A 12,313-nucleotide genomic window follows, 5' to 3' on the forward strand; every position below is an offset into this window, starting at 1 on the left:
AATATTGTATTTATTATCACTTTACACTGAAAGTAATCAAACATATTGAAACACGTATTAGAAAATATATTTTATTGTAATAGAAATATTTACATAGCCGCACACTTACCGGAGAACGCAATACTGTGAATGCACTACCCGAAGTTGTTCGAGATTTATATTCCAATCATTGTACGTATGTACATAATTTATAGTGTCCTTGCATTTTTTGTTTACAACGTACCGTTTATAACATTGTTATTCAATAAGTTAATATAATTACAAAGTCAATATCTTCGAGTGCTAACAATATTTGTATTGGTTCTCTAAAATCAGTCACACACGAACTGTTATATACACGCATAATTAATAATCAATACTTGAGATAGACGATACAAATTCAAAGCTACATAAATTTGTAATTTACGTTATCATTGTTAGTATTGATTTTTTTTAAATATGCATAATCGCATGTATATGATATTGAGTCTCAATAGTAGAAATAATAGCATTATAATTTTCATAGGTATTCATTTTGTCCGTGAGTGTGCTGTTCACATTATCTACCAATTTTTTATTATAGCTTTGAAAAACGGTCGGTTTATTATGTGACAATATATTTTTGTTGAGGCGCAACTTAAATTTATAATAATAGTAATTTTAATATTAATAATAATAATAATAATACATATACATAATATATATAAATGGTTAATCACAATTTATTGTATTAACCGTTTATGAAAAAGATGCTCTATCATCAATTAATAAAATATAACTTATATATCAACTATAAAATGTGTTATATCACTCTTAAAGCCATTTTAATGTGACCATAAAGCATTATTTAAATAAAAAAACAACCTGTTTGTAATATACCTCGCTCATCAAAATTAATTTCTAGTTCCTGTTTTTAATAACAATTTGAAAAACATTATGACATACTGTATTTGGTATGATACAAATTAAATCTGTTGTACAAATTATATTAGTATTATAACCAGTTTAATTTGGGTCAACGTTAATGCTTTTAAAAGGATTATATAATATCAAGTATAAGAATATAATCGCAGAAAGAAGAACATTATACATTCGTTTTCATTGAGAGTGTCTCTTCTTAACAATAACAATATTAAAGCATGTACGTATATTTTCATTTATTATGAAACATGCATTTTTAATATTGTTTGTCACTAACAATTTGACATAAATTTATGAAACCTTCCTAAAATTTCATATGAAGAATAATAATTGCAATAAATTATATATAAACTAACACCGGTTTACATTGAAGCGAAATTGATGAAATTTGCATACATCTATGTCAAAGTTTTGTATGAAAATAAAATAACAATAGCAATATTCAATGTTTGGAACTTTAATTTTCTATTATTCTTTATTAAACTCTATGTGAAAAACAAAACGAAACATTAATTAATTTATATGATGAGTACGCTCTTTTATTACTCTTTGGTAAACCACCGGAATATATTTTATCATTATTATTTACGTAAACAGATTTTTGTATTAATATAAAAAAGAAAGCTTGTTTACTATTATACACGATCAAACAATATACAGTAATGTTCTTAATTAAGAAGTAAAAACATAAAAAATAAAAAAAATAAAATGTTTAACGTTTTAGTGCTCACTACAATTAAAGCTACGACATATATTTGGGAATGTTGTCCTTTGTTGAAATTTCCTTCTTCGAAGAGAGCACAGTAATATTATTGTTCGCGCATTAGTACCTTTCAATACTTTTTAAGCAAAATATTCGTATAAGAAGACTTTAAATTAAATACTGAATTATGAAGACATAAGCAATAACCTTTTCAAAAATAAAGTGTCGGAATCATGTAAAATTTATGTTCGAATTATAAAGTCAGTCTCTGTACATAATCATTCAGAAGGTTTATCAACCCCTTCCGAATGTGGAAGGTGCTTATCATCTTGCTTGTCGCTAATCTTACATTCGTTGTTTATTGTTTCGACAGATTTAAAATCCAAAGATTGCTTCTTATTCGTACTCTTTATCTCAATATCGTCTTTATTATCTGTTATACTAATGTTTAGTTTATTATCATTTTCTATCTTACACTTTTCATTATCACTCTTTGTTTTTCCTTCGGTGCTTCCAGAAGCAGTCTCTTCATCTAGAACATTTGTCAATGTATTATCTGTTACACTTTTATTTAATTGTGCTTCAATAGATTGCTTATCGGAAGATTTATCTAATTCTGTTGTATGTACTTCAGTATCATGTTCATAAGAATCAATATCTGTATGTGGTTCACATAGTCTTGTTTCATTGCTACATGATTGCGTTATTGAGTTTATTATATTATCTTCAATACTTTTTAACTTCTCATCATCCTTCTTGGTTTCTAGTGGGATTGAAGCTTGCATATCTTCTGCATGTGTGAATTCTGTTTCAGGTCGACCTTCATTTTGATCTAACTGACCTTTATCTTTACTTAGACCACCAATACTCACTTCCATTTCTGCTTCTTTCAGGTTTACATCTTCTTTTACCTTTGATGAAGATACTTCTGAGTGCACACTTTTTACTTCAGATTCATCCTCATTCTGGTGTGAGTGATCTTCGTTTTTATCCGCAATAGACTTATCTTTACTCTGATGTAAATGATCTTCTTCATCCATATTTGGATCTATTTGCGTTTTTGTTCCATCCGGCGTTGTTATATCTTCTTTCGCCATTGATGGCAATTCTTCTTCATGTATACTTTTTGCTTCAAACTGATCCTCACTTCGGTTTAAATGGTCTTCATCTTTATCCAGAATAGTATCTACTTCTTGCATTTCAGTTAACTGTGATGTATCTTGTGTTTCCAAATTTTCCACAGTTTTGGTTATTTTTTCAATATCATTATTCTCAAATGAGTCTATATTAGTATCATTACTCCCAGACGGTTTTTCATCCATGTCGGGTTCATCTTTTACGTTTCTTTCCATATTCTGTATTATTTCATCTACAGTGAGTTCGACAATGAAGTTACTGTTATACGAATGTACGCTATCGGTATCCTTTATAGTCATTTTATTCTGATCTTCGAGATTTTCCAGGGACTTATTTAGTTCTTTATTTTGCTCCTCGTGTATTTCTAACACTTCTTCTGATTTTGTAATAGAATTATTCAAGTCTTGTTCAACACTGTAATTAATTTGATCCTCTCCGGTTTTAGCCATTGTATCTTGATCTATATTGTCATTATTTTCATTTCCTACATGGGCCTCTAATTCCTCGCTTATGTTTTGGTTTCCATGTAAATTCTCTTTTTCTTGTATTATATCTGTATTGTTAGGTAGGTTTTCTGAAAATGACACTAGAGTATCAACAACATCTTTTCCATCAAGAGTCAGTTTAATAAGAATTGGATCAACAGCATCATTGATGATTTCGAATTGAAACTCTGTTTTTCCCTGTTCAGCGAGATCTTCGAACGTTTTACAAGCCTCTGAAGCCCAACAATTTATAGTATCTGGTTTTTGTAAGGCGCAGCGTTTAGCTAAAGTAGGAATATTTATAATATCTACAGGTAACATTCGTACTTCATCTGTAATTGCTGTATTACCATAATCTATGTATTGAACTTCGGTAGAATTTTCAGAATGCGAAAGAATTTTAGCTCTATACCATAAATCATCTTTGGAATATTTTGCAGCACAGATAGTTCCAACTTCAAATGTATTTAATGGAAGAAAACTAGGAGCTGCTTCCAATCTATCCAACATCATATCTAAATCTGCAGTGCTGCTTTCAGTTTGGATCCAAAATTCATCTGGTGAATTAGTACAACTAATATATACATTCGGTGAATTTTCTTCGCCTAAAGGAGGCAGTCGTTCTTCAATGATAGGTGGGCAACGTTCACAGAAGTTTGCAAGTAAGTCAGTTACATTCTCTCCGTTTAATGTTAATTTCACCGTTGACATGTCATCTTCTTTCAATACATCCAATAGGAATATTGTTGCTCCATCAGCAGCTAATTTTATAAATTCTGTGCACGCCTGTTCTGACCATTGCGTGATTCCTTCCGGCATAGCTAAGCAACATTTCCTCGATAATGGCGGCACATCTGCTAAATCTGGTGGTATGGCACGTATTTCTGTTGATGTAGCTGAATTTCCGTAATCGATATATATGACTCGTGTAGCATTATCACTGTGTGATATAACGCGCGCTCTGTACCAATATTCGTCATCAGGATATTTAGCAACGCACAACATATTTTCTTTGATTTCATCGACTTTGGGAAACATATCTGCTACGATAAATCTGTCAGTCATAACTTCTAAATCACCAACAGATTTTTCTTCTTGTACCCAAAATTCGCCTGGGGAATTAATATGACTCACAAAAGCAGAATGAGGATCCAATTCAAGATCAACTATTTCATCTATTAAATCATCTTCAGTATGAATCATTACAGCATGATGATCTTCAACTAATTTTTCACTAACACTTTTGTCATTTATCAACAAATCTACTCGTTTTGGAATTCCCTCTGCGATAACAAAGGCTTGTAAAGATTCAACAGATGTAACTAAATTTTCAAACTTCGTACATGTAGTAGCATTCCAATCTTCTGAATCGGTAGGAATAACATCTAATCTACATTTAATTGCATATTCCTTTATTTCTTTCCACGAATCTGAAATCTGTCGGATGTGTCCCGATTTATTATCAATGACATCAGTATTTCCATAGTCAATAAATCGAACAGTCGTAATGTCTTCGTCTGCGTCAAGTACCTGTGCTCTGTACCACACATTATCAATTGTGTACATAGCAACGCATAAACTTCCTTCTTCTAATATTCCATCCACTTGTGGGAATTTAGTAGCTTCCGTTTGAAGCTCATCTTGCTTCATAGAAAGATGTGTAACATCTTCTGCACATTGAAGCCAAAACTGACTAGGAGAGTCTACATGAGATACACATACATCATATTTATGATTTACTGTCACATTATGAACTTTAGGTTGACTTGTTCCAGATATTTCTTGCTGAGATGTTAAATTAAGTGAAGTAAATTTATCACTAATTTTTTCTCCATCACATAATAATTCTGTTATCCATTTCTTGTTTACATTACGAAAAATTGCAGTGAGCTCCTTGTTCGACAAATAATTTTGTAATATATTTAGTTGTTCTCCCACTGTACCATTAAGCGTTACTGGTAACGAAACATTGACAGCCAATTGATGTGGTACATAAAAAGATGGGTCTAAAGTCATTAGTAGATCACGAGTGACTTCTTCGTTATTACCATAGTCAATGAAATTCACGTAAATTCCACTTTCGGTACATTTTATGACTTTGGCACGATACCACTGACCATCTACGCTTTTAGCCGCGCACAAAATACCTACTTCCGGTTCTATTAACTTTCCAGACGTGGGGTAATATTCCTTAAGTGCTTTAATTAAATTTTGGTCCAAAATATTTTCTGTGTTACGCTGTAGCCATATACTACTAGAATGATCTGCGTATGATACTGTCACTTTATGAGTAGAACTTAAAATAGGCATAGGACATATTGGTGATATCTTTTCATCGACCTCTTCAAAAATACTTATTTTGTTACCCAATAAATCGAACAGTTTTACGATGAGTCTGTAAAAAAAAAAAAAGGAGAAAATGTATACAGGGTGTTAACAAATATGTGGAACTTTTTTTAGGATAAGTCTTCATGCAAATATAAATATTAACTTTACCTGTTATTGTCAACTTCATGAACATATATAATCACTTCTTTCCCTTCAACACATTTTTTCAGTGTTGCATCAGTATCAGAAGATGGCGTAACACCTAAAAGGGAACATTCTATTGCCTGGTTCTGCATAACTGAAAGTTCTCCTGGTAAAGCTAAGACCTGAATTAACAGAATATGGCATTAACAATAATTGAGGATAATCCTACGCGAGTTTTAATAAACAAAAATGTAAAAAAGCAAATAATATGTTTTTATTGTAATAAACACGTATAGTGTTTAGGCTCATGTCCTTATATTTAAGCGTGTATAAGCATTTTCTGCTTAATAATAATATACAGGATGGTCCACGCAAGTTACACACCTCGATTAACTCCTAAAATATGTATTGTATCATTCACGCCATCAAAAAAATTATTCATATAATACATACTTTAGAAGTTAATCGTGGTATGCGAGTTGTATGGGCCACTGTGTATAAAGCAATGCAGTATTAAATTAAAAATGTATACATAATACGTTAGATATTAATAGCCTTAACGAGATTCTTATGAAATTTATTCTACTATAAATATATAATTTGCCAAAATTTCAATGCAGCAAGTATGGTATTAAATAACTCCTACACCTAGCAGTAATGTTATATTACCTATAGTTAAATTGAATTTAGCATGTACATTCATGTTGGTTTTTTTTTTAAAAACTCACGCAATCTGAGAGAATTTCATCATATGCTCCAGAATCAATTAATTTTACATTAAAGCCTGTGGATCGTGAATGGCTATTGATTACTGCTCGTCTCCATACTCCATTTGAATAAACCAAACAACCTGTGCTCAGGCATAACTCATGGGCTGATAATCGTTGCATCACCTGCCATTGTCATACTTATCCTTACCAATATTATTAACTTGCAGTTTTTTATATAACCATATTCAAGAATTTGAATGTTAAATAAATTAATAGTAATTGATTCAGTATTATTCTGCTCATTCTAATGAGAAGTATAAGTATAAAATATATATAATAGTAACTGGTAACTGATGTTTTGAAGTCTCTCATTATTTTACATAGTATGTTACAATGTTTAGAGCATGCAATATAACACTTTGGTTGTGAGAGACATATGCATACATTCAGACAAAATAATTGTTTATTTATAAAAGACGTATAGTATGGTACGTTTTGTTTAATATATTTAATTTTCTTATTATGCTACTATATATACTATCGGACACTATGTCACCTGCTTCATATTTATGTGTAATAATGATAATGTACAAAATATTTCGAATATAACGACATAATTCAATATTAAAATTAATTTTATCTTAACAACAGTCAAAGTGTTAAAAATAAAATCATTTATTAGTGAACCTGGATATTAATATCATAAATTATACACGTTACACCTAAGTAAGCTAATAACATTTGAAAATATTTAAATAATACTAAATATAAAATATTATGATTCATTTATATCAAGTCATTTATATCAAAACTTACCTGCCTTACTATTCTATTAAATGCATTAAGTTTACAGATTTTAATTAAGGCAGAATGCTAAATGACGGGAATATTGTTATGCGTCCTATATAATTTGGTAGTAGAAAAATCATGACAGGTCAGAGAGAATATTACATTTTACTGATTTAGTTATTAATACCATACATCGTGCAATGAAATGTAAGTAATATTTTATGATTACAATAATGAAGATTAGTAATTTTTGCACACAATTGTATGTCTAATGTACCGACAAAAAATATATGAAATAGTTTATATCAACTAATCAATTGAACAATTACGTTCTTGATTAAATATGTTACTGTTAATAATAACAATAGTAATAATATTCACCTATACTTAATTACTCAATACTATGTAGTAATATAAGTTAGATGTATTAAGTAAGTTTTATGTACCAACAATTTTCATGCATCAAGTACATAGTGTTTGTTAAAAGTACATATGAAAAATAATGATATTATATATAAGTGTATAAAACATACCTTCGGATTTTTGCCAGCCATATATGTGTCTATTAAATCTTCACATTCATTAGCAGATGGAAGTCGAACGTACAATTTAGATGCGTTTTCTACACTTGACACTTTCACCCTAAGTGCTTGACCACTTAGAAGATTTATATCAACTTTTTCTATCTCATATAACATTACTGGTATGGGATTATTACTATCTATAAGTAAAAGAATAATGTACATATATTTACATATTGGATGATTATTAACACGCGGCACGGAACGTGTTAAAAAACCATAATCTCTTTTTAGTTTATATATTTAATCCATTGTCATACACGCAACAGTAGTATAACGTTATAAAACGTTATTAGTCAATAATTACTTGGTATTTTTTCATAAAAAAAGACTATTTTCCAAAATAGCTACAACAATTATAAATGGAAAAAAGAATAATTCTTACCTGCAGAGGTGTCATCTGATTTATTTGTCGAGGCAAGTGATGCAAGATTTTTTTCGATCAATGTAGTAGCTACGTCGTTCTCGTTATTGTTTAAAGAAATTATGTATTTATTATCTATTATATCATGAAAAGTACACTCATACTTGTCAGCATTAAAACAATTATCAATTGCTTCTGTATTTACTTTAGACCAACTATGGCCATCTTGTGGAATAATATTTAATAAGGAACACTGAACAGCTTGTTTGGGAAGATGTAACAATTTCTTTTCTACAGAATAAATCTTTTGAGGATTTACCACAGCACTATTCCCAAAATCTATGTAATGTATAAGATGTCCATTTAATTTATTTAATTCTATGACTTCCCCACGATAAAGAGCTTTGTCCTCAGAGAATATTGCTATTACAGGTGATCCAATCTAAAAATAATGGTAGAAATATGTTCATTACACTTTATGTAAAATATAGATACTCACAGATTATTGTCTTAATCAAATATATTACTTTTAATGTATATGACACGGGTTCTCTGCCAACATACATCTTTTGAATTTCATTCATCATAATTTTGAATTCATTTTCATTGTCAAGTATTTGACAATAGAAATTATTAGGATTTGTAAACCATGTAACAATTACGTCTTTTCTAGTTCCCGGTGAAAAAGAGATTGTTTCCCACGTAGCATTCAAAGGAGCATAATCAGGTTCAGTTAATTGTCCTGTATTAGTAGTAATTTTACTACGAGATATCGCTACGTCCTTAGTTTTTAGAAAACTCTTATCTTCACAGAATTCTTCGTTTATAAAAGTGCTTATTGGAGAACCATCAATAATTTCTCGTAACAAGACGCCATATATACCATTTTCTTCAGTTATAAATTCTGCTTCTAATGTTTTCCCACTAACTTTATCTTCAAAAATGTTTGTTTTGCTCATATCAAAACTAATGTCTTTTATACCAAATAATTTACAGTGTATAGATTGTACTGGAAGTTTTAAAAATTCCTTTTGAATTGTTTTAATCTTATTAAACTCGACTGTTTCTGTATTTCCGTAATCTACAAATTGTACAGTTGCACTGTTTCCTTCAACGGATTTGATTATAGCTCTGTACCATTTCAAATCTTCCGTATATTGAGCAATGCAGTACATTCCTTTGCGTATTTTGAATTCTTGAAGTAATTCTCCACCAGTTTCATATATTGATGCAATATTTTCCATTAAGGAATCTAATGCAGCATAATCAGTACTTAACTGAATAAAAAAGTCAAATGGACTGTTAGTAAAAACTACTTCGCAAGTTTTTGTAGTTCCAATAACTATACTAGGAGATGGAATATGAAAATCTTGTCTTCGCATAGGACTATATCTTCGCCCACCTTCCGTATTACTACTATATGCAGTGTTTGACTGAAATGAAAAGTAATAATTCAACATTCATAGAGCATTAGCTATTAAAATCTATACATATCGTTGAGTATCTTGTACCTTGCTTTCTGATGCCCTATGTCTGTATCCTCCTCTTCTTTCTCTAAATTTATTACTTCCATGATAAGAGTCACCTATTAACAATGTACATATTTTAAAAACATAGTATGCATTTTAAGTAGCTTTATTCTAGCAATACAATAAATTTACTACTCTGAACTTACTATTTATTTTTGTAGCCTTAACACTTCCATCAGAGTCTTTATCACTCGATCTGCTACTTTGCATTCTCCCAGAAAATCCTTCATGTTTGTGATAACCTTCACGAGAAGCATTGCCTCTCCCCCGTCTACCACTACTTCTAGATGACGTATCTGAATCTTTGTCACTCCAACTTTTATCAAAAGTATTACTTTTTTGAGCATATCCTGAAGATCTATTTCTACCACTTCCAGCACCTCTTCCACCAGAACCACTTTTGGATGGTTCATTATAATCATTTTTGTTATTCCATGTATCTCTTGTATTTCTGCTATTGGAAGAGTCATCTCTATGAAATCTTTCATTTCTGGAACCAATACGATGAAAATTACTTTTTTCATTTCTACTTTCATACAATTTGCCTTCATTTGATTCATCTTTCCAAGTTTTAGACTTATTTCTTTCTTGAACTGTATTGGTATTCTGTGTATCATGCCATGTATCTAATTGACTCTTTTTTTGCCACTTATTCGTATTTTCACTGGAATACAAAAATAAATTAATATTAAAAATAGAACAATATTTTCACAAAAGCATTAAAGTCGACCCATCGATCATTAGTTTTTATATGACTAAAATGCTGAAAATAAATGTAAATATGCCAAAGGGGAAGTATATTTTAATATTTTCTAGCTTAACATTTCAGACCAAAGTTATCTGTAATTGACTATAGTAGTACTATTATTTTCTTTAAAAATAAAAAGAATAAAATTTTGTGATAATACCTTTGATTTAATTTTGATGTCAGTTTTGTAGTATGCTGATTTTCCATATTTTGAAAGTTTGACTCGTTTGTCACTTTTTTATCATCACCAATCATGCGTAACATTTGTGACTTAATGCTTTCCATCTTTTCAGGGTCATATAATTCTACTACTATACCATCTGGATTTACATCGATTACTTTCAAACGTAAACGCTTCTCCAAAATCAGTAATTCAAATTGATTATGAATTTCTTGAGTACATGGCAAAACTTCCCAACCGTTTAAAATGCATCTAATTGCTTGAGCTTCTAACGTTTTAATTAAATTGTCATGCATTAAACGTAGAGAAGTTACAGTCACAGTTTCTTCATTACCATAGTCTACATATAAGACCTTCACATTATTTGCATTTATGCCAAGTATCTGTGCTCGGTACCTAATAATGATATAATATGAAAGTAATAAGTTTATTATTCTAAACATAATCAGAATCAATGCTTTCTGGATAGAACAAAGTATTAATGGACGTGTTTATATATGTTATCACACTATACAACTTACCATTGATTATCATATAAAGCAGCACAAGGAAGTCCAATTTTTAGTTGAGCTAGATTTAAAATAGGCGCATTTTGACAGAATTTTGCTAGGCAATTCATTATTGATTCAAGAGATGTACTGTTACTATCCAGTTGTACAAAAAATTTTCTGCAAGATTCCACGAATGAAACATGAACTATTTCTTCAACTCCTCTTGACAACTGTTTTGATTCTTCATATCCAAATGATGAAGTCATAGGTGTTACTGTAACTGGTGTTGGAAATGCTTGTCGAAGAATATTCTTTATATTCTTTCCGTCATCGTATAAATCTCCATATTGAACCAATGGTGGTCCTTCTGGTGGACGAACATGTAATCCAAGCAATTTTCCTGACACTATTTGCTTAAAATATTTTTTCATTTCATCTGTAACGTTTAACTCGTGTACACCGCTTAGCGTGAATCGTATAGAAAGTACTTTAGGATTAATAAAATGAGATGGTAATTGGAAAATATCAGCATATGGTAACACTTCTGTATGACCAAAATCAACATAATAAAGTTTACACTTATTTTCCATTACAGACATCACAACAGCTCTACATAACACCTTATCTTGAGTGTAACGGCCTAAGCATACTGATCCCGGTAAAGGAGGTTCTTGCAGTGGTTGTATTGGATGACTGTTAATTTCTTTCATAAGCATACTTAATACTTGAGATGTACTCTGAAGTTGTACAGAAAACTTTTGTGGACCATCTTCTACAAAAGAAACATAGACTTCGTGTTCAGATGGTACATCCAAAACACGCGATTTAAATACAAGAGCTTCTTGCATAGGTGTTTGCATCAAGTGTTTTTGTTGAGCTGTACAATATAAAGGAACATTTCGTTGATATCTGTGAATATCACTTTCTTCACAGTGTAATGAGTTCGGATTTTGGACAGGAGCAACCGGAGTACAGTTATTGCTAATGAGGTGTTTGCTTGATTGCTGATAAATTGGCATTTGAGGTTGCTGCACACATTTTAGCCTACAAAAATATATCCAAGCATTAGTAAATGATAATTAACTTTCTCGATATACGTTGATTAAAGTCAATAATGCCAAGTACCCAAAGTATGACTACATTGACTATATTCAAAGAGACATATATTTTTAGTACTAGATGTCTTTTTTATCTAAATTATTGATATTTATTCATTTTATTGT

The 12,313-nt window shown here is 30.4% G+C and overlaps 1 protein-coding gene and 1 long non-coding RNA gene across 6 annotated transcripts in view; one reads left to right on the forward strand and one right to left on the reverse strand.

Annotated features, from left to right (window-relative positions):
• Positions 1-55: 55 nt before the first annotated feature.
• LOC128883856 (tudor domain-containing 6-like) overlaps positions 56-12,313 on the reverse strand; it is a 14,039-nt gene continuing 1,781 nt past the window's right edge. For 4 of the 5 annotated variants that reach the window (XM_054136696.1, XM_054136680.1, XM_054136687.1 and 1 more), the window contains exons 3-12: positions 11,121-12,134; positions 10,579-10,995; positions 9,817-10,334; positions 9,653-9,726; positions 8,669-9,574; positions 8,163-8,583; positions 7,730-7,917; positions 6,426-6,590; positions 5,722-5,879; positions 56-5,620 (exon numbers count right to left, since the gene is read on the reverse strand). In XM_054136696.1, the coding sequence (XP_053992671.1) occupies positions 1,882-5,620; positions 5,722-5,879; positions 6,426-6,590; positions 7,730-7,917; positions 8,163-8,583; positions 8,669-9,574; positions 9,653-9,726; positions 9,817-10,334; positions 10,579-10,995; positions 11,121-12,134 (7,600 nt within the window). In that variant the 3' untranslated portion in view covers positions 56-1,881. The remainder of the gene's footprint in view (positions 5,621-5,721; positions 5,880-6,425; positions 6,591-7,729; positions 7,918-8,162; positions 8,584-8,668; positions 9,575-9,652; positions 9,727-9,816; positions 10,335-10,578; positions 10,996-11,120; positions 12,135-12,313) is intronic. The other variant, XM_054136712.1, reaches the window with a different exon arrangement.
• Positions 2,277-6,419, forward strand: LOC128883931 (uncharacterized). Its single transcript, XR_008459164.1, has 4 exons — positions 2,277-2,417; positions 2,497-2,573; positions 3,671-3,887; positions 5,784-6,419. It is a non-coding gene; the product is annotated as an uncharacterized LOC128883931 (long non-coding RNA).

The sequence above is a fragment of the Hylaeus volcanicus genome, chromosome 1, assembly GCF_026283585.1.
Source record: "Hylaeus volcanicus isolate JK05 chromosome 1, UHH_iyHylVolc1.0_haploid, whole genome shotgun sequence".
NCBI classification, from domain to species: Eukaryota; Metazoa; Arthropoda; class Insecta; order Hymenoptera; family Colletidae; genus Hylaeus; species Hylaeus volcanicus.